At 42.0% G+C, this 23,040-nt stretch overlaps 1 protein-coding gene and 1 long non-coding RNA gene across 7 annotated transcripts in view; one reads left to right on the top strand and one right to left on the bottom strand.

Annotated features, from left to right (window-relative positions):
* CFAP61 (cilia and flagella associated protein 61) overlaps window positions 1-23,040 on the top strand; it is a 294,815-nt gene that overhangs the window by 210,042 nt on the left and 61,733 nt on the right. For 3 of the 6 annotated variants that reach the window (XM_001489672.6, XM_023626019.2, XM_070247016.1), the window contains 4 exons: window positions 3,083-3,375; window positions 11,483-11,810; window positions 13,414-13,505; window positions 20,588-20,793. In XM_001489672.6, the coding sequence (XP_001489722.2) occupies window positions 3,083-3,375; window positions 11,483-11,810; window positions 13,414-13,505; window positions 20,588-20,793 (919 nt within the window). Of the gene's footprint in view, window positions 1-3,063; window positions 3,376-11,482; window positions 11,811-13,413; window positions 13,506-20,587; window positions 20,794-23,040 lie in introns of those variants that run through there. The other 3 variants (XM_023626021.2, XM_070247017.1, XR_011430676.1) reach the window with 2 other exon arrangements.
* On the bottom strand, window positions 803-3,292 carry LOC138920050 (uncharacterized). Its single transcript, XR_011430678.1, has 4 exons — window positions 3,121-3,292; window positions 2,871-2,968; window positions 1,397-1,512; window positions 803-1,079 (listed from the first exon to the last, which is right to left on the bottom strand). It is a non-coding gene; the product is annotated as an uncharacterized lncRNA (long non-coding RNA).

The raw sequence follows: 23,040 nt of genomic DNA, 5'->3' as shown, positions 1-23,040 counted from the left end.
TAGACTGTGGTGAGTGCAGAGAAGGAAAAGTAGAGACTGCCACAGGCCTACGGCACCTCACCTGCTGGAGGCTGGACAATCTGCTGGGGCCCAGGCTCAGCCACAGGCTGTGGGGAGGCCTTGACAAGGGGGCTTCAAAAGCGCTAGTTCCACCCCTTCCACGCTTGTAAAATTACTCCCATAAATAGAAGTAATCATATTTTTATGCCTAGATTGATTTGTCACAAAATGAATCAATGAGTAATTAAAATCTTTGTCTATTAGTTTTTTCTGAGGGACTCCCCAAAATAGAAGAATTTGGTTATTATATGAATTATCTTCATGCTTATATTTTTGCTGTTAGCTTATGAAAAAGTTATTTATGGGTATCTGAGTGAAGCCAACCCATTATTGTTAACAACTCTAAATGTTATTGATGATAATAATAATAGTAAGAGATTGTGTATAAAGTGCCTAGCTTTGTACCTGGTATATGGAGTCACAAGATAAATATGAATCTAAAAATTCTTTACAAAGTAAAAGTGAGAAATGATGTAGAAAGAACTCACAACTGCACAAAGATAATGAAAAGAATAATCCCCTACAGAATGGAGACAGTTAAAAGGCAGGAGATCCAGCTGCCAAAGAGTAATAGGCCGGCTCTGTTACATCAGGTCTTGTTACATATGTTTAGTGATGTGATTTGACCTGTGACATGTTCTTATTTAGTAGCAAATTATATTATAATGAGATTCGACTATATTTTATAGGTAATGAGAGAAATATAACTAAATAATCATGTAAACCATGTTTAAATGAAAAATTTTAGATGAAATCACATACGCATTTATTTAGGATACGCCCAATATGACTGTGATAGTTTGGACTACTGTTGAGCAAATATCCACAGCCCTCCCCCTCCCACTGTGGGCACGGTTTGCTTCCTGCGCCTTTGACCACGGGCGTGGCGGTGGGACTTGCTGCGGTCGATAAAACATGAGTGGATGTAATGCGAGGAGAGCCTCAGACAGTGCTCGTGCAGTTGCGCTTGCCCTCCTGTGCTCTTGCGTTTCTCCATAAACAGAATAGGCCTCAGGTATCTGTTGGTCCAAAGAGGATGAAAGATACATGGTGCAGACCTGACCCCAACCACAGCTTGAGCCAGATCAGCTGACATCAGCCAGCCCACAGATGTGTGAGCCGACGTACAACAGGCTTATTGTTGTTTGACATTGAGTTTTGTGGTAGTTTGTTAGGTAGCATTATCATGACAACAGCTGACTGTTATGATAACCAACTCTCTTATTGGGGAGGTGGTTTCAAATTAAACTTAAGGGTAGATACGATTATTTAGACGTTAGAATATCTATAAATAAATGTCTAGTTTAAATAGTAGAGGTTTTATAAAATGTATTACCTTTTGAATTGAATGCATCATCCTCTCATACCTGCCGATAATCTGTGGGCACCCCTTGCTAGATGGTACAGCTTTCCAAACCCCAGTGGCATTGCCTTGCCTAGGTTTTCACGAGCCTGTAATGAAAAGACCCATCGCACAATATAGTCACTAAAAGCTAACATGAAGGAGACTGGAAAAACATTAAACTCTGAGTTGCATGGGGCCTCAACACTTAAATTTGTTTCACTGAAAATAAATATTGTTTTGGCATGCATATTTTAAAAGGGCAGAAGACCTCAAACCTTTGACAGTTTTAGGCTCAAGCTTTGGCTTTCCTGGCAGGCTGGCTCTTTGTTGTGCCAGACAGCCAGGATTCATGTTTCGCAGCAGGTGGGAGCCTCAATAATTTAAGCAAAATGTTGGCTCTTTCAGCCAAGGAAAATGCAGCTCACTGAGGAATGTTGCATTAGAGCATCTGAATAGAGAGAGAATCATAGCCACAAATTGGAGCATTCTGGTGAAGGCAGGCAGGAAGGACCCTGCCCCCAGGCTTTGGGACATCGTGGCATTCCATAGGTGAGCAACAGGAAGCATGGGAGAACTTTCTAGATGCTGTTACCCTCGGAGAAGCAATCTGAAAGTTATTCTAGTTCATTTTTTTCTAAGCAAATAAAACAAGCCCTTACATCTCCTCTCAATTTTGGATCAAAATACATTTTTGCATAATTTATTCAACCAAATTGAATAAATATACTTGCCATTTATTTTGCTTCATAAAATTCCTTTTCATACTATTCATAAACAGGAGAAAAAAGTGAATCTATCAATTTTTGTGGTAAAATTGTTACAGCTACCTGGAATGTGAGTCTACAGCAGTTTCTGTCTTCATGAAAAGGTAAAAATGCCAATTTAACGTCAAAAATAGCATACAAATAGCATATAATACATTTTACTCATTTAATAGTATCATTGATCTTAAAAACTGATGAAATTAGTAGAATAGCATATATAATTACTTCTGTAGTATTTTTAAGAAATAATAAATAGTATAGACTGTTACCATCAAAATGTTGTTATACAGAGGAAATCTTTCAAGAAGATTTTGTGATTTTATTTTTACCTACCAAAAAAACACCCTTCATCCTGTTTTGCTAGGTCTTGACATATTAAATTTTAAAAATCAGAGTTTGAATCTTTATAAAATTATCCATTGAAAAGCAGAATATCAAAAAAGGAAAAATTTCCTTGAAATCAACTCAGTTCAGCATTTAAATATTAAAATATCGGTACCATCATGTACACGAATATTTTTTACCATTGTCCTTTTCATCACTTAGGAAGAACTTGTATAGATCGCAAACTTCAGTAATTTTTTTCCCTTAATAAGTGTAGCAAATAGGGAACAAAAACAAGATAAAAGGTTTTATTCTAGGTGGTTTCATTTAGCATAATTTCAACTTTCAAATTATGAGAATAAAAATGAATGTCCTACTTCTGAGTTAAAAGTACTTGACTACTTTGTGGGATGTTTTGTGCCGATTCTTTACTAAATTATCTTGGTCGCCGTTGCTAGGTAACACCGCTGGCTTCCTGCGGTAGAAAAAAGAAGAGGGTTATAAGAGCAATTCGGCATTATTAGATTTGACTAATAAGGTTGTTGGTTCTTTTTTAACTGTCTGTCTTAGCGTTTTCCCTCTTTTCTAGGGAATGTCATTGTCTATGGGAGTACAATTGACACTTACACCACCGTGGAGACTCTCTTAAACCTTGGAGTGAGGGGCTCCTGCATCCACCTGGTGCAGCCCCCGCCCAAGTCCACCATCACCTGCATCAACAACTACTCGGTGGAAGGCGCAGTGGAGGACGCACTCAGAGCCGCGGGCGTCACCGTTTACCGGGACGCCATCCTGGCTCAGTGGAACGACGGCCTGCACCCAGACCCCATTCAGAGCGCCAGCTTCACCACCCCCACCAAGCCTTTCAAACTTCCGTGCGCCGTAAGTGGGTCCCTGTGAACTTCACCCACAGCCTTGGGGAGCCCATCACCTCCAGGGACTTGGGGTCTGGAAGATCGTGGGCGGTGAATTTATAGTCACAGGTTTTGGGTTTCGTTTTTGAACTCTTCAGATTATCCATTGCTGAGTAACCAACCACCCCAAACTTAGGGGCATAAAACAATAACAATCATTTATTATCATCTCTTCTGGTCCTGGGGTTTGACCTGGCTCTGCTGGGCTGTTCTCACCCAAGGTGTCTCATGTGGTTGAAGTCAGACTGTGGGAGGGGCTGGAATCATCTAGAAGGCACGTTCACCCACATGTCTGGCCGTTGATGCTAAATCAACTTCAACTGAGATTTTGGCCAGAACACTTGTAAATGGTCCCTTCATGGGACTGAGCTTCCTCTCGGCGTGGTAGCTCGGTTCTAAGAGCAGCTAGGAGAGAGAGAGAGATGCCCTATCACCTTTTGTGACCCAGCCTCAGAAGTGAAGCAGCACCACTTCCACCCCATTCTGTTCACTAGAGGCAAGTCACTAAGGCTGGCCTGTATTCAGGGGAAAGGGAAATAGACCTTGCCTCCTCATGGAAGGAATGTCAGAGATTTGAAGAGTGGTAATGTTGAATGAGAGCTGGCCGTGTCCCAGGCACAGTGCTGTGTGCTTGCAGTGCATTCTGTCGGGCCCTCACGACAGCTCTGCAAAGTGAAGCATCCTCATTTCACAGGTGAGAACACCATGACTACAAGTCAATGGTGTGCTGAGATCTCAGCCCAGGTCAACTGGGCCCCAAAGTCTCTGCTGCTGTTAACCTCCTAAGATTCTGAAAGAGCAATAGTAGGTCTTTCCACATGGAGTAGAGGCTTAGAAGATATCTATATATCTATATCTACATGTGTCTATCTGTATATATATATAGAGAGAGAGAGAGAGAGAGAGAGAGCAAGAGAGAGAGGGAGGAAACTTCTCTTTGGAGTGTGTAATGCTCGACTTACAACCCGTATCCTCAGAGTCACCAGTTTGGGAGACTAGCAGAAGCCAGCAGGGAAGGAAAGAGGGGAGAGGCCAGTCAATCTAATGGAGAAGCAGGAGACGCCTCACAGAGGGGAGGCTGAGGTCAGTGTGAGTGTTGGGGCTGTGTAGGTCAAGGGTGTATGTTAGTGGCTATAGTAAAGGATACCAGCAACGTCTAGTGGGCAGACTGTTAGGGGAGGTCAGTGGGGGTCAGAGCAATTCCTTACCTAGGAGTAGGGGGTGGTCAGCCTAAGTCAGGGCTTCTCAGCCAGGTGTCCCTAAGTGTAGATGATGATCCTCATCCCCCGAAGGCTAGACGGGAGCTCAAAGGGGATCACCACCACAAAAGAGAGTTGTGTGGAATTTCTCATTTTATCCTGATAATCCATGGAAATTTTGCATTCTGCTCTTTGGTACATTCATTTATTCTCTCATTCCACAATTTTATTTTTTTGCTGAGGAAGATTGGCCCTGAGCTAACATTTGTTGCCAATCTTCCTCTTTTTGTTTGAGGAAGACTCACCCTGAGCTAACGTCTGTGCCAATCTTCCTCTATTTTGTATGTGGGTTGCTGCCATAGCATAGCCACTGACAGACGAGTGGTGTAGGTCTGTGCCAGGCAACCAAACCTGGGCCACTGAAATGGAACGTGCTGAACCTAACCTCTAGGCCATATATTTTTTTAACAAATATCTTTTGAACGCCTACTAGGTCTTAGGCTCTGTGTGTGAGAGATACAGCAGTGAAAGAGACAGAAAAAGTTCATTTTGTTTTAACATAAAAATGACATTATCTATACATGTATCTCAAAATACCTATTTAAGACAGGAAAAATCAAAATGTTTTCACCCAGATTTTCCCCCAAAATGATAATCTTGAAAAAATGCCAGGTTTATCCTGGGGGACCTCTGGAGGTGAGCACACACCCTGTTTAGGAAGCAGAGGTGTAAGAAAACCTCCCCAAATATCCAACTGAGGGCAGGTTCCCTAGCAGCCCTCTGGCCTTCACATCCCTACTCAGATCAGAATTGCGATCACGGCAAAGACATCTTGCAAATATTCTCAACTGCCTTGATCCAACACACCTTCCTGCTAGAACTCCATCCTGAAGCAGTCCGAGGCAGGCTCGGCCTGTCTGCCGTCAGGTGCAATCTCCTGCTTCTCCCATCTGCACGCTCCACAAGGAATGACCCCTGCAGATGGCACTTCCCGGGCCTGGTTGCTCTTGGGCTTTCATCTGTATGTGGCCAACAGTGTGTACTGGCAGGAGATTAGAAATAGGAAGAAGGGAGAAGTCAGGGTATTTATCCATCCTACTGGCAGCTTTGGGTAGCATCTCTGTCAGGACATTAGGAAACTTTTGATGGGGATGAATATATTCATTATCTTGGCTGTGGCCCTGGTGTCGTTGGTTGAATTATGTCCCTCCAGAAAGATACGGTCCTAATCCCCAGTACCTGTGAATGTGACCTTATTTGGAAATAGGATCTTGGCAGATGTAATCAAGTAAAGAGAAGGTCGTGCTGGACTGGGGTGGGCCCTAAATCTAATAACTAGTACCTTTATATGGAGAGAAAGATTTGCTGACACAGAGGAGACATATGAATAAGAAGGCCATATGATGAGGGAGGCAGAGGTCGGAGTGATGGCAGCTACAAGTCACAGACCAGCAGGGATTGCCGGCAACCACCAGAAGCCACGAGACAAGGAGGGAGTCTTTCCTTGAGCCTTAGGAGGGAGGATGGTCATGACAACACCTTGATTTCGGACATCTAGTCTCCAGAACTGTGAGAAAATAAGTTTCTGTTATTGTTTTTTTTTAATTCAGTTCCTTTATTTATTTTTTCATTTTTCTGAGGAAGATTAGCCCTGAGCTAACATCTGCTGCCAATCCTCCTCTTTTTTTGCTGAGGAAGACTGGCCCTGAGCTAAAATCTGTGCCCATCTTCCTCTATTTTTTTATGTGGGACGCCTGCCACAGCATGGCTTGACAAGTGGTGCACAGGTCCGCACCCAGGATTCAAACTGGCGAAACAGGGGCCACCAAAGTAGAACATGTGAACTTAACCACTGCGCCACCAGGCCAGCCCCAGTTTCTATTGCTTTATGCCACCCAGTTTGCAGTACTTTGTTACAGCAGGCCTAGGAAACTAAAATAGATGGTGTCACAAGTATACACACCTGCTAAAATGAGAATTTTTACAACTGGAATTATACATTATTTACTATTTTATATTTGGCTTCTTTCACTCAGCATAGGAACATTAAGATTCATCCATATTATTCCATGTATCAATAGTTCATTCCTTTTTATTGCTGAGTAGTATTCCATTGTATGGATATACCACATTTTGTTTATTCATTCACTTGCTATGCACATTCTTGGACACATTTTTGTGTAGATATATTTTCATTTCTCTAAGCTATATACCAAAAGAATGGCTAGGTCATATAGTAGATGAATGTTTACCTTCTTAAGAAGCTGCCATACTGCTTTCCAAAGTAACTGTATCATTTCACATCTCTACCAATAATGTATGAGAGTTTCAGACGCTCCATATTCTTGGCAGCACTTTGTATTGTCAGTCTTTCTAATTTTAGCCATTCTAGTGGGTACGACATGATGTATCACTGTGTTTTTAATTTGTGGTTTCCTGATGATTAATGTTGTTGGGCATCTTTTTACGTACTTATTGGCTATTGGTATATCTCCCTTTGTGCAGTATCTGAGCTACTATAAATGAATTTTTAAAATTTTGTTTTCCAATTGATCACTGCTAGTATATTAAATGCAGTTGATTCTGTATATAAACATTGTAACCCAAGACATTGCTGAATTCACCTATTAGTTCTAGAGTTGCTTTCTAGATGTATAAACATACCATCTGCAAATAGGGGCAGTTTTACCTCTTCTTCCAATATTTAGGCCTTTTATTTCATTTACTTGCTTTATTCTGCTGGCTAGGACCTCCAGCATAATGTTGAATAAAAGTGGGGAAAGTGCCTTTTTCCATATCTCAAAAGAAACCTTTCAGGCTTTCACCATTAAATATGAGGTTAGCTGTGGGATTCTCTTTGGTGCCTTTTCTCTGACTGAGGAAGTAACTTTTCATTCCTCATTTGTTCAGAAGAATTACCATGAATAGCGGTTGAATTTTGTCAAATGAATTTTTCATATCTATTAAGAAGATCATATTCTTTTTTGCTTAATTCTATTGATAATGGTAAATTACACTGATTGATGTTCAAAATGTTCAGCCAACTTCACATTTCTGGAATAAACACTGGTCGGTCATGATGTGTTATCCTTCTATGTATTGTTGAATTTAATTTGCTAATATGTTTTAAGGACTTTTGAAACTATTTTACAACTAATTTATGAGGGATATTTGTCTATAATTTTCTGTTTCTGTAATGTCCTTGTAACTTTTTGATATTTGGGCTATGCTGGCCTTGTAAAGTAATTTAGGAAATTTTCCTTCTTCCTCTATTTTCTGTAAAAGTTTGTGTAAGATTGGCATTATTTCTTTCTCAAATGTTTGACAGAATTAACCATTGAAATGATCTGGGCCTGAAGTTTGTTTTGTAGGAAGATTTTTGATAAATTCAATTTCTTGACTAGATATAAGCTTATTCAGATTTTCTGCTTCTTCTTTTCAATGTCAATTTTGGTAAGTTGCATTTTTCAAGAAATTTGTCCATTTCACTTAAATTGGTCAAATTAGTTGGCCTTGAGTTGTTCATATATTCATACATTATCTATTTAAAGTCTCAGATCTGTATTAATAATCCCTCTTTCACTCTTGCTGTTGGTGAATTGTTCAATCTCTCTTTCTTGAACTGATGAGAGAGAAGAGACGCAGAGAAAGAACTATCTAAATTTCTCTGTCTAGCCGGATGTCTGTCAATTTTATTGATTTTTTTCAAAGAACCAGCTTTTGAGTTTGTTAATTTTCTCTGTTGTCTGTTGGTTTTCTCTTCTGTTGATTTCTACTCTTAACAATTATTTCCTTCTCTGTGCCTGCTTTAGTTTACCTGGCCCTTCATTTTGAACCTTAGATCATTTTTATATAAGCATTTAAAGCTGTAAGTTTCCTTCTATGTTTTAGCTGCATCCCACAAATTTTAATATGCTGAATTTTCATTATTATTTAGTTCAAAATATTTTCTAATCTCCTTTGTGATTTCTTTCTTTTTGATTTCTTTTTTGGATTATCTAGAAGTGTGTTGTTCCTAGATACCATATTTTTGTTGATTTATAATTTAATGCCACTGTGGTCAGAGACATATTCTGTATGATTTCAATCCTTTAAGATTTGTTGAGACTTGTTTATGTCCAAGCATATGGACTATCTTTGTGAACATATAAAGAATATGTAGTTTGTGGTTATTGGGTGTGGTGTTCTATAAATAACAATTAGTTCAATGTGATTGATAGTGACATTTGAATCTTCTGCATCTTTACTGACATTTTTTGTCTAGTTTTATCAATTGCCAAGAGAGGGATACTAAAATCTCTTACTATTATTGTGGAATTTTCTATTTCTCCCTTTAATTCTGTTAATTTTTGCTTTATCTTTTTGAGCCTCTGTTATTAAGAACATGAACATTTATAATTTTTATATCTGCCTCTTGAATTGTGCTTTCAATTATTATGAACTGTCCCTCTTTATCTCTGGTAATATCCCTTATATTAAAGTCCACTTTGTCTGATATCCTTATGTTTACTAGTTCTCATGGTATATTTTTTCATCCATTTACTTTCTACTTATGTGTGTCTTTATATCTAAAATGTGTCTGTTATAGGTATCATAAAGTAGATAGTATGTGTATTTTTATTGCTGCATAACAAATTACCACGAACTTAGCAGCCTGAAACAGTGTTCATTTGTTAGCTCCTAAGTCTGTAAGTCAGAAGTCATGGTATGGCTGTCTGCTCTGCTCAGGGACTCTCAAGGCTAAAATTAAGATGTCAGCCAGGCTGCACTTTATCTGGAGCTTGGAGTTGTGGTAGAATTTAGTTCCTGAGGACTGAGGTCCCTTTTTTCTTGCTGGCTCAGACGGGTCCACTCTCAGTTCCTAGGGGCCAGCCACATGCCTTGCCACATGGCCCCTTCCATCTTCAAGCCAGTAACAGAGAATCTCCCTCATGTCAAACCCTCTTCACACTTCAAATCTCCTCCTTCAGGATAAGTCTGATCTCTTTGTAAGGGCTTACCTGATTAGGTCAGGCCCACAGAACATATCTTAAAGTCATCTGTGCCATATAACATCACCTAATCGTGGAAGTGACTATCTCATCATATTCACAGTTCACACCCACATTCAAAGGGAAGAGTGGGAATCTTGGGGACCAGCTTAGAAAATTACCTGCGTGCTTTTTTAATCCTTTCTGACCATCTCTGCATTTTAATTGCAGTGTTTAGATCATTAATATTTAATGTAATTATTCATATGGTTAGATTTAGGTCTACTATTTTATTATTTGTTCACTGTTTGTCTCCTCTGCTTTTTGTTATTCTATTCTCCCTTGCCTGCTGTTTTTAAATTAGAGTGTTTTTTTAGTATTCTATTTCAGTTGACTTTTTAATTATACCTTATTTTACTTTTTGGTGGTTGCTCTATGGATTATAATATACATCAGTAATCTTTCACATTCTAGTTAGAGTTAATATTGTACCATTTCACATGAAATGTAAAAACCCTGCAACTATACAGGAAAAAGGGCAAAGGCGCTATTGGTTCCTTGAGGGATAACAAAGGACATCACAGAGATGATGGATCAGAGTCCAGCACTGTCCAATGGAACTTTTTGTGATGATGGAAATGGTCTATATCTGCACTGTTCAATGTGGCAGCCGCTAGCCACCTGTAGCTTTTGAGCATTTGGAATAAGCTACTACAATTGGGGATCTAGATTTTTAATTTTGTTTATTTTTAATTATTTTAGATTTAGATGTGTATAGTCACGTGACTAGTGGCTACTGCAGGATCATTCATGGATCATTCATCATTCATGCATGTGGGGAAGGGATATGAAAGGGGTGTCCCTCTGGCCCAGAGCAGCTGATTTCTGTACATAATGGGGCAAGTATAGTGGGTAAAGCAGGCATGTAAAGGAAGCAGGGAGTATGACGTCCATCAGAATGATGAGGGTCCATGTCATATGTTCACTTTTTAGCATGCTTTTAACAAGGTGGCAAACTATATTTAGATGAAGATAAAAAATATTAAACTTAGCTACTTCAGTGACATCTGAAGACTTAAAAACAACCAACTTGGATTGCTTTAATGACTTTCAACATCAATGTGGAAGAAGATATCCAGATGAGCATGAGAAAGCATTGAAATTTGGGCAGAGAATGGAGGGGGCTTACAGATTGCTTCTAAGGAGCATGCAGAGGGGTCTGTGGCCCCTCTGTATAACACAGGGCATGGCCTATGGTAGGTACCCCATAAATATTTATTGAATGATCATCTGCCATACCAGGGCAGGAAGCAACAAGGCAGGAACCCAGACCTGATAGATACCGAGGCTGATGGGGCTCTCCTCCTCTCAGAGGCATCCTGAAGGGACAGGCTCTCTGGGTTTAAAAGGCCAGGAATGGGGCAATCTGAAGACTCAAGACTGGATGAGGTGACCCCAAGAAGGAATCTAGAGAGACCTAAGTGTCAGACACAGGAAGAGGAAAATAGAAGGAGGCTGAGATAGAGCTACTCAAAATGTAGGAGAATGAGGAGAAGGTGGTGCCTCTATGAATGTAAACCTCCCTACAGGGAAAAAAAATTTACTCCTGTGTTAGATATTCCATCATTTGGCATCCTTCTCTCCACTGGATGTCTAGATAGAATGATTAAAAAAAACGGACATTGAGTGATCTTAATTTGTTCTTTATACCAAAGGCAATCAGTCTCTCTCTCTTTCACACACACACACACACACACACACACACACACCATTATGACAAACTTTTAGTAGATTCAGGTTTTTTTGCGTGCCCCGAATGATAAAATACTCTAGAGACTATTCACAGTCTTGGGAAGGTAAAGTGAAGAGTAATAACTGAGTAATAATGTGATTGTTCATTTTTTAGATGTTTTTCAGCTTCTTTGAGAAGAATGTGGATTACGAAACATTTAAAGCTTTCAATGATGCGTGTCTGGTCTATGATGGCCGACTTGTGATTGATGCCAACTTCCACACCAACGATGTAGCCGTCAGGGCTGCCGGCTCCCTCACCAAATTCTCCAATAGATATTACTCAAATGAGTGGACTCATAGCAGCTTCAATTCCAAAGAAATTGGCTTCCAGCTGGCAGCAGCTATGCTCAGTCTCTTTGATCCAACCCTCGAACCTGTGACTGAGCCACCGGCTGATCTGGACCGACTCATCCCCATGTACAAGGGAGCCAAGATCCAAGGTGTGTAGTAGGCCTCTGATGAAGTGCCGTTTGATCTGGACCAGTGCTCAGGGCAGCCCACCATATTCCTCTTAGGCTTAGTGAGGGGACTCCTCTGTCCCTAGAGGATTTGCACAGAGACAGAGTAGGGCTCTCTTTCTTTTTTTTTTTTTTTTGAGGAAGATTAGCCGTGAGTTCACTACTGCCAATCCCTCCTCTTTTTGTTGAGGAAAACTGGCCCTGAGCTAACATTCATGCCCATCTCCCTCTACTTTATACGTGGGACACCTGCCACAGCATGGCTTTTGACAAGTGGTGCCATGTCTGCACCTGGGATCTGAACCAGCAAATCCCAGGCCGCCGAGAAGCGGATGTGCAAACTTAACTGCTGCGCCACTGGGCCAAGAGCTCTCTTTCATTTTTAAGCATCTATTATGGACCAGACATCATTATTATGGTCCCTTGCATTTTGAGCTTTTATTATGGACCACATCATAACTGTAGTCCCCATTTTACAGATAAGGAAACTGAGACTAGGGGATGATTAGTAACTTGCCCAGACAGGGTCACTCACAGTTGGTAAGTGGTGCGATGCCCTGACATCTTACCAAACTTTCATTCCCACTATAAGTTCAGAGATAAGGAGACCCTTCCAAGCATCCCAGACCTTGGCCCGCTATCTGAATGGATAAGCTAAACCATTTGCAACTGTGAAATAGTCCACTTTCATCACATAAGCCTTATTGGCCCCTAAGGAGATCATCATATGAATAACACAGGATTTCTTTATGTTGGGGAGGTGAGAGATACCTTTGAAAATAGTCTTTGAATATTGTGGACCTTCTATCAGAAAAATGCACATATTTACAAAATTGTATTTTCGCTGCCAGGAAGTTGATAGACCAAACCCCAAAGCCATCCATGGACCCCCAGGGTGTCCATGGACCCCAATCCAGTAAACAGAATATTAGACTAAAGAGACAAAAGCCCTACATTCCAGTCCTGGTCTTTTTCTACCTGAGCAAATGGTCTTCGAGGTCTTCCTCTGCTTCGCTCTGGATAAGACCTTAGGAAACGTGGTGGCCATGGGAAAGGAAGAGCAGGCGTGGGTGTCAGAGACCAGAGCCAGATCAGGCTCGTACTTCTGGGACAAGCTAGAAATATTAAGAATTTCATAATGATAGTTTTCTAAAGCATTGAACAAGACTTTTGTTGATTTTCCTGATAACATTCACTTTTTACAATATTTTGGTTATGTATTGAGGAATGATGGGGAACGGGAAAACCACTGCAACATTTAAGGCCTCTATACGTCTTGGTCTGGCTTTGGCAGGTGTAGGTTAAAGTGCCAGGAGTTGTGGGAAATGACAGGATACACGGGACCAGCTTGGCACATCTTCTTGGAGCTTCAGTGGCTGTATTATGGGGTATAATGGCACATTCACATTGATTTAAGTGAAATCAATCCCAGCTGGTTCCTTGCTAGTAGCAGTACTTTAGTGGGAAAGTTATGAGGAGCATACACTATGGTAGGCATCTCTCTTTGTGCTGTGCTACAAATAAAGCTCTGTTACCCACTTCATTAACAACTAAATTAAATGTGGAAAATTGCCATTTCCTCCAGGAGGCATTCTTCCTGGGTCTTACCATTATCTGCATATTGCCAAGCCCGCCATTCCCACTCCCTTGGAGGTACAAAAGGCCCAGCCTGATTTTGTAAGTACTATTCTTGAATTTCACTTTAGTGAATATAACACTTTGTTTATTATATAAAATATAACACTTTGTTTACAAGGGGGTGAAATTCTTTATTAAGAGTCTTTAGCGTAATGTATTGGTTCATGCATCAGAAAGCCACTGTGGTAGCCAGTCCCCAAAATGGCCCCCAGTGATTCTTGCCACTTGGTATTCGTGCCCTTGTATGGTCCCCTCCCACAATGAATACAGCTAACCTGTGCAGCCAGTAGGATATTGTGGAAATGACAGTGTGTGACTTCTAAGGCTAGGTCATGAAAGACATTACAGCTTCCAACTTGCACCCTCCTGGATCACTTGGCTGCCATGTTGTAAGGTCTCCCAGGCGGCCCGTTGGAGAGGTCCATGTGGTAAGGAATTGAGGATTCCTGCACCAGCCATTAGAACTTGCCAGTTGTGTTAGGGAGCCACCTTGGAAGTGGATCCTCTAGCCCCAGTCAAGCTTTCAGATGATGCAGCCTTAGCTGACATCTTGACTACAAACTTATGGGACACTTTGAGCCAGAATCCCCCAGCTAAGCCACTCCCAATTTCTGACTCCCAAAACAAAGATAATAAAAGTTTATTATTGTTTTAAGCCACTGAGAGTTTTTTAATAGACTTTATTTTTTAGAGCAGTTTTAGGTTCACAGATTTCCCATAAATCCCTTGCCCCTATTCATGTATAGCCTCTCCCACTGTCAACATCCCCCAGCAGAGCGGTACATTTGTTACGATTGGTGAGCTTACATTGATGCATCATCGCCCCAAATCCGGTTTATATTAGGGTTCACTCTTGGTGGTGGACGTTCTGTAGGTTTGGACAAATGTATAATGACATGTATCCACCATTTTAGTACCATACAGAGTAGTTTCACTCCCCAAAGAATCCTCTGTGTTCTGCCTCTTCACCTCTCCCTCTCTTCCCCCAACCACTGGCAGCCACTGATCTTTTTACCGTCTCCATAGTTTCGCCTTTTCCAGAATGTCATAGAGTTGGAATCATGCAGTATGTAGCCTTTTCATATTGGCGCCTTTCACTTGGTAATATGCTTTTGTTTCCTCCATGTCTTTTCATGGCTCGATAGCTCATTTCTTTTTAGCGCTGAATCACATTCGGTTGTCTGGATGCACCGCAGCTTATTTACCCCTTCACCTACTGAAGGACATTAAGCCGCTAAGTTTTGAGGTAACCTGTGATGCATCAGTAGATAACTAAAATAACCACTTTTGTGGCAATGTAGCAGGTAAATTGCTTAGGGTCTGGGATATCCATCCAGACCCCATTGTTCTCCTGCCCTCCCTGAATTACACAGGGAAGATGACCCAGGAGAAGCAGAAGCTGTGAGGTGTGGTGTCCCCTGGGTTCAAGGTAACTAGAGAGGACGCGGCTTGGTGGTCAGTTGGTGTGCTCCTCAGATAAGATTCTCTGACAGATGGTCCCAAACTAGTGTTTATCGTCAACTGTTTCCTTTCTGGTGTGTCTTGTTTGCTTTTTTGTCAGTGAGGCAGACATTGGAAGTTGCCTACTTTCATTCCCATTTTCTTATCTATTATCTTTGAATATTTTTGAGGGTTAATGATCTGACCAACTTAAAATAAACACATTTCCCAGATTCCCTTGAGAATAAGGTTGGCCATGTGGCAGATTCTAGCCAATGAGGTGTAAGTAGAAGCTATTGGAAAATTCCTTAAAGAGAGCAGACTCAAAATGGCATAGGCTGTTGGCCTCTCACCCTTCTCCCTTCTGGAAATCTCAATCCCAGCTCTTCCACTTACTTCGCATGGACTTTGGACAAGTTATTCAACTTCTCTGTGTTTCTGGGATTGTTAATAACCCTGCCTTTAAGCAACAAAACAGCTGAGCAATCAGTGTGGATGTTGTTGTTAATCAGAGTTCCCGACAAATCATGAAATCTGGCTTTTCCAGGGAAGGGACAGATGCTAGGTGTCTAAAACTTACTCCCCTTCGCCTCTCCCAGATTCTTTTAGGTTCTTTTAGATGGTCTGATGCAAAATTTGCTTACAAATAGAGAAAGGATCATAGCAAATGGCATTCCAGTTCTAGTGCTACGTAACAGAAATGAGCAACATGAAGCAGCTGTTTAATTTTGCTCACAGATTCTGTGGGTCAGGAATTTGGACAGGGCACAGTGGGAACAGCTTGTTTCTGCTCCACAATGTCTGGAGCCTCAGCTGGGAAGACTAGAATGTCAGGGGTGACTCCCTGGTTGGGTCCTCTGAAGGCTCCTTACGCACCTGGGCTGGGATGACTCGACCACAGGGAGTGCTGACCAGAGCCTCACCCGGGGGCTGTCTGTGTGGCCTGGGCTTCCTCACAGCATGGCAGCCTCGGGGTAGTCAGACTTCTTACCTCACACCTCAGGGCTCCAGGGCAAGTGTCCTCATTAGCAAGTTGGAAGCTGCATTTCCTTTTATGACCCAGCCTCAAAAGTCACACAGTGTCCTTTCCCCCACATCCTCTGTTAGAGCAGTCACAGCCCACCAGGATTCAAGGAGAGGGGCAGAGAGTTCTTCTGTCGATGGGAAGAATGTCAAGGTCCCATTGAGGAAGAGTCTGCAAGATGGGGGTATCGTTGTGACCATCTGTGGAAAGTACAATCTGCCACCCATGGGGTGGGGCATTAAACTAAGCAGGATGAAGCCCTGATGATGTGTTCAGAGGCTGAGCATTTTGGTCACTGTAGATAAGTAACTGGAGCTGAATATGTACAAGAGCTTGAAAATACTGGACTTGGCTCCAGACAGAACCAGATTCTTCAAGGATAATGTGTGATTTCCCACATGCAGTGTTATTTATTTATGAACCACTGGCTCTCTCTGAATGAAGTCAGAGGAGGAGCCAAAAGGGGTTTTTAGATAATGAGAGTTTTAATAAGAATGCAACTTAAATAGATTCTTTGTCTGGTGCTATGACAGTATTTGAACAGGACCCCTGACTTTAATTAACCATTTTGCCAGGTGGGCCTCCTTTTTAATTAGTACAGAAGATCTAAACAGATTTTTTTCCATTTTATTCTCCGAGAAAAAAAAATGTAGGATGGTTCCATGGCAATCTTTGGGGTTGGAATTAATTTGATCAAGTAAAATTGTTGCCAAAATGGTCAGACAGTCACCTAAATATAGCCAATTGATTGAGAATGGAGCCCGTTGAACAATATTTCGCTAGAGAAACTAAATTAATATTCTCACAATAAATGTAGTACAGATGAATCTTATCAGACTTTTATAGCAGTCACTAATTGGAATATTTAAGTAAGAAGGCACTTCAGTAATTCATGAGCTCTCTGAGAGGTAACCTGACAAAAGGAAGAAAGGGGACCCCAAGTCGTCTACATAATAAACTGATTTACAGATTCCAGTCCACATGCTTTGTTGGCTTAAACACCATGGAATAAAGAAATTTGTCACAACAAATTCTGCCTTGGATACCATTAAATTTAAAATTGTGCGTTCATCATGAGGATCGGGAATGTGATTTCCTGCACATCAAGTCTGATTAATCCTGTGTCTTCCATTTGGCATGAATTCCAGAGCCATTTTCCAACCATTGTCAAAATCGTAAAGGAACTCAAAGGATAATTGTATTCAGGAAAAAAGGAAGGAAAAAAACCACAGCAGAACCAGTTACTCCCTCAAAATCTTAAATTCAAGATCCCAATTTCCTGACAATTTACTTATATAGTTAAAATAAAAGAAGAAACTAGACACATCCCACAGAATAGGAAAGTGTGTCAAACGATCATCATTTCCCTGGAACCCCTCATCCGGGGGCAGGGCTGGAAGCCGGGCAAGTCCTCATTGAGTGGAGTGACTTTCTGTCGGAACAGGCAGACGGGGGCCTGGGCCTCACTGGGTTTTCCTGATCTGCAAGCACCTGTGAACAGGTATGACCTAAGAAATTTAGGTGAGTCTGGCCGACCTCCAAGAGTAACTTGTGTCTGAGAAACCTGTCGATAGGTGAATTATCTTTAATGTCAATGCGATATATTTCGATGCATTCCACATTCCCAGAATGGCCCCCCGGTTATGCTAAGACAGTGCCAAATCTAGTTAAAATGGACGCAGTTGCTTCCATAGTTAAGATTAGCTGTCATGGCACAACTCCGTCGTTTCTTTCTCTGCAGTGTGGCTGTTTGGTGCACTTGTTAAGCCCGCATGGTGCTAAAACATACAGAGGCAACCCGAAGATTGTAATTCCATATTTAAATTTGAAAATAAATTAAAACAAACAAACAGAATCATGACAACAAATCACTGAAAACAATGCTGACAATGCCGCCCTCGGGGAACAGGCTGCCATTGGAGGCACAGACCGCTCAGATACCTGGCCAGCAGCCTGCCGGACGCCGAGCTTGTCGAGACTGCCCTCGTCTTGGGAAGCTCAACCTTGGCCAAATCAGCCTTGTAAACCCAGAGTTCTTGTGAGGAGAAGGTGAAACTCTGCTTTAATTTAGTGAAACTGCAAAATCAAAATTTTGTCACCCACGTGGGCAGATCTCACGCTGCGGCCCTTTGATGCCTGGTTTCCTGTCTTCACCGCTCAGATTTTTAAGAGGAGGAGGATGAGACCAAGACCTTGTGGGATTGCTGACTCTGCTCTCCAGTGAGCCCTGGGGAAACCTGGCAGCTGGTACTATGCCAGAGCTGTTGACAGTGTCCCCTCTTTCAGACGCTCAGCTGCCACCAAGGCGAGGGAGCGGCCTCTCCCTCGACACTCAATTTTTCCACCTAGCCATCCCTGCTGCAAAGGGACCCCCCACCCCTGGGGTGGAGGGGGTCGGGGCTAAGTCTAAAGCTGCTGGTGCCAAACTCGAATGGTCTTTAAAGTCTTGTGTTTAATCATAGAAATGCACGTGAAGGGCACATTCTTCACTCTCATAGATCTGTGCATATTTAATGCAGAAATAGCATTTATGGTGACGGGCCACCAAGTAAAGTTGATGGCAAGGATTATTCTATGTCATGTGCCCCAGCCCAGATATGTTCATCGCTCAGTCTGAGAAGTCAAAACTTAAAGAAATAGACCTGAATGAAAAATCCATGGGGTGATCCAGGACAGAGATCTAGGACTTGTGGCAAGAGCAAAGGGTGAGGGGATGACCAGCCTGCAGCCAGGGGCTCCCCACCCCAACCTTCCTCCCTTCTTTCTCCCTTCCTCCTCCTGCTTTCTGTTTCATGTCTCTCCCTCTCAAGTTTCTCATCAAAAGTCTAATTCCTTGCCACAGCACAGCCTGAGTATTTAAAAATAACTACATTTTCTTTTTTCTTGCTGAGGAAGATTAGCCCTGAGCTAACATCTGTACCAACCTTCTTCCACTTTATATATGGGTCGCCACCACAGCATGGCTGACAAGTTGTACAGGTCCACGCCTGGGATCTGAACCTGGGCTGCCGAAGCAGAGCACGCCAAACTTAACTACTAACAAACTTAACTGCTGTGGGGCTGGCCCCTAAAAATAACTTTTTATCATTTTAGAAGTGATAGTCATTGTATTAAAAAAATTAGAAACTATAGATAGTCAAATGAACCAAAAGAGAAACAACAAAAATGACCCAGTCTCCCAACCACAGACAATGACATTTTGTTAAAATGTTGATTAAATTGCTTCTGTAGCATAATAAAATGTACTGTGAATATATTTCCCTGTTATGAAGTCTAGTTTACCAATAGTTTTTATTGGATGCGTTGCGCCTCACTGTGTGGATGTACCATTGTTTTCTTAGATAGAGCCTTAACGAGTGGTTTTTTATAACACTTCGCTGTGGTGGTGGATTTCCTCTCTGTCTCCATCCACCTTGATGAGTGATGGGCCACCTGCACCTCCTTGAGGTGCCATCTGCCACCCCCTTTCCTGAGCTGTCTTTGTTCTCTCCCCAACCCCCAAATCCTCAGTTTCTCACACACGCTTGGGGTTGGCCCAGGATTTGCGGGCATCCCTCCTGTGCATCTCACCCGTGCCTTTACAGTTGGCTGACTCTCCTCAGGGCTTCGCCATGTGACACCCAAACACCTACCAGTTGCTTCAATTGATTTAAAAATCCAGTTAAACCGTGTGTCCTTGTTTAGACAAAGTCCCTGGAGACACCCAAGACTAAGTCAATGTTTGGGATCAGTGCTGGCCAACTTGCCTTGTATTTCTAAATGCCACGTTCAAGTTCAGAGCCAAAGCTTAAGTCTATATGCACTCAGGAGGGAGTTATTGAGCATTACTGTGTGCTAAGTTCAGAGTCCAGGGGCAAAGCGCAGGTTCAGCCACCACCCACAAAGCCTGTGTTTGGCCACTGAGGAGTCTCGGTTGGGTTGCCTGGGCCGGTGGGGAATGCGTGTCCATTGGGTAAGTCAGTAGCCATTAGGGGCTGAAATAGAAGAAGTCATGTGATGGAATAGAGCGGATCTTTCCTTGTCATCTGGGTATACATGGCAGTTTCGGCCAGTTCATAGGGGACATAAAGCCATGACTCCATACCTCTGACAATTTACAAATTAACAAGCAGCCTGCAGAACGTATATGTGTATTTCCCATAAACTTGAACCTTCTTGCATAGAACAGACCTTACAAAACAGCTGAACCTCCCCAGGCCCCGCTGTCAGAGATTCACCTTTTACTTGTTCCTTTTGTTTAAGTAAACTTTAAAAGCTGAAATACTTTCTGATCACTTTTCACCAGGAGGTTTTTCTGAAAATGGTGGTGCAAAAAAACTAAGAAAATTAAATCTTAAAACACCTCACAGAAGAGAATAGACCCAGTGCCGTGTGAGGCATCAAGTAATAGAGAATTGCTCGTAACCTAGCAACGAATTTAGAAACGCGGAGCAATGCAATCACAGTGTAAAGTGTCCTGTGGAACATTTAGTCATTAAATACAAGTATGTGGTTTCTGACATGGTTATCTTCTGTTGAGTTTAGTCAATATCTATAACTGTTAGTTGCAACCGCGATAGTATATAACCTGTTTTATTTGAAAAAGAAATTGCTATGATAAAGTTCCCAAAGTCCGGAAATGTTTCTAATGTTGTTTTTCTGATCCACCCCCTGCCAGGGTTTAGAAATAGTAACAGGTAATGCGAAAAATGGGACTTACTTCCGCATACACATTAACAAGTATAAAATGGTGGAAACCATCACATGCCTTTCTAAGGAGCCTTTTCCTGCCTCCAACTACATCCGCTTGTTTGGCCAGCACGAGCAACTCCTCAACAACCTGTGTGCTCGGTACGAGGACGAGCTGATCACAGATCTCTACAGGTAAGCTGGACACTGCACTGTACTAAGGGACATGCAAACATACATCATGTCTTGTGATGCGCCAGAAAGCAAAACAGGAATCCCTGGGAGATGCTAGAGTGGCAGAGATGTTGTCCTAATATAACAAAGAGTATCTGACCGCTAGCATCGGCCATAGAATGGAGAAGTACATGGACTCCTGATGAGTCCGCACCTGGCCCCCATGGCCGCGCACAGGCCCGAATCCCAGATACACCCATGCACGGCCTCCACACCACAGACGGGCCTGGATGAGGCGATACTCAAGTCCCTTTCGACACAGGCTGCTGAAAGAGAGCAGTGGTCAGAAATTTAAGAGGTAGATTTGGGAGCAGATTGTGGAAGCACGTGGTCCAGGTGGGACTACCAGAACCATGGACAGGCTGTTTATGACTCCAGCCTTCTTCCTCATGGCACGTGCTCCGGCAGAGGGGGCGGCCATTTGTCCAAATATTGTTAAGGGAATTCTACACTGGCAGGTTGGTTAGACTGGGTGGTCTAGATCTCAGACTTTTCAAATTCTAAAACACTCTTTTATCCTGTACCTCTAGGAAGGCTAGAATTTTAGATTAGAAAGCTACTTCTGGATGCAGCCTGCTGCTGAGAAAGAGTAGGAGAATTTCCCTCTATCCATGAAACAAGATGATGACACAGCCAGTACCAGATAGAGATGTAGGACATGAGTCATAGGATTCCAGGATCCTCGTTACCCTTGGAGGTGACTGCCAGGATCAGAAGTAATCTCTCTTTCCTCTTAAAAATTTTTTTCAATTGTAGGATACAACACAAAGCATACAGGCAAAAAAAGTATTTAAAACATGTCTGTACACTTTAAGGGATAATAGTCCTGGAAATCTATGTGCCTACTGCCTATGTTAAGAAATAACTCCTTACTTCAGGATGTTAGACACTCCTCTCTCATCACGCCCGCCTCTGGCTCCTTGGAGGTAACGACTGTGCTGAAGTTTGGGTTAAGTATTTCCTTTCTTTCCTGTAAAGCAAGGATCAGCAAACTTTCTCTATAAAAGGCCAGACAGTAAGTATTTTCAGCTTTGCAGGCCAGAGGACTTCTGTCACAAGTACTCAACTTTGCCGCTGTTGTTGTGAAGCAGCCATAGACCATCGTAAACAAATGGACATGGCTGTGTCCCACCAAAACTTTACACAAAAATAGGTGCCAGGCCACCCTTGTTTTAAGGTTGTGCCACATATATATGATTTCCTAAATCATATATTAATTTGTTTTGCCTACTTTTGAATCACTTCTGTGACCGACTAGAGAAAGCCAGCACTCTGTTTAGCACTATGTCTGTGAGGCCCATTGTGACGATGTATGTGGCTGTGGGTCATTTGTTTCCCTGCTGTATAATATTCTCTTATGTAACTGTGTCACAGTTCATCCCTCTATTTTCCTGTTGGACGATGTCTAAAGTGTTCCCAGTCTGATGTCATTACAAACAATGTTATGGGGCTTGTGCACACACCTCATGTGCAAGAATTTCTCTCGGGTGTACGAGGTGATGCCAGGATGTTCCCTAAAGTAGCTTTATCTGCCGCTGTACCTCATGGACTTGAGCGTGTCTCCGCAGCCCTGGTGGTCCTCGGCGCAGGCAGACGTTAGAACTGGGCCAGCCTGGTGGGGTGAAAAGATGTCTTCCTGTGGTTTTCATTCTCCCTTCCCGATTAACAGTGCAGCTTAGTGCCTTTTCCTTTGTTCCTGGGCAGTTTGTGACGGCTTCTGGGAAATGCCTGGTTATGACATTTGCCTATTTTTCTTTTGGGTTGTCTTCTTCTTACTCATTCACAGGAATGGTTTAGATATTCTGGATACAAACTTGTGTTGGTTATGTATTCTTAATATGTCTTCTCCCATTTGAGGCTTCTCTTTTCACTTGCTTTATGGTGTCCATTAACAGGCTATTCTCAATTGTAATGTAATCTGTTTGTCTTCTTCTTCTTAATCTGTAACATTTTTGTCCCTTTGCTCTGCCAATAGTTTTATAGTAAACTTGTGAAGCTCTGTGAAGAGCCCCACTGGATTCGACAGGAAATGCATTAAACCTTAGATCAATTAGATGAGAGCTGACATCTTTGACATTAAGTCCAATATCTTAGCCTAGTATAGGTTTTGATTTATTTATGTCTCTTTAATATCTTTCAATAAACGTTTATAGTTTTTTCCATAAATGGCTTGCATAATTATTGTTTGATATGATCCAAAGTGCTTTA

This window comes from Equus caballus, chromosome 22 (assembly GCF_041296265.1).
Source record: "Equus caballus isolate H_3958 breed thoroughbred chromosome 22, TB-T2T, whole genome shotgun sequence".
Classification (NCBI taxonomy): domain Eukaryota; kingdom Metazoa; phylum Chordata; class Mammalia; order Perissodactyla; family Equidae; genus Equus; species Equus caballus.
Note: the sequence above shows the minus strand (reverse complement) of the source record. Positions and strands in the feature narration are given on the sequence as shown.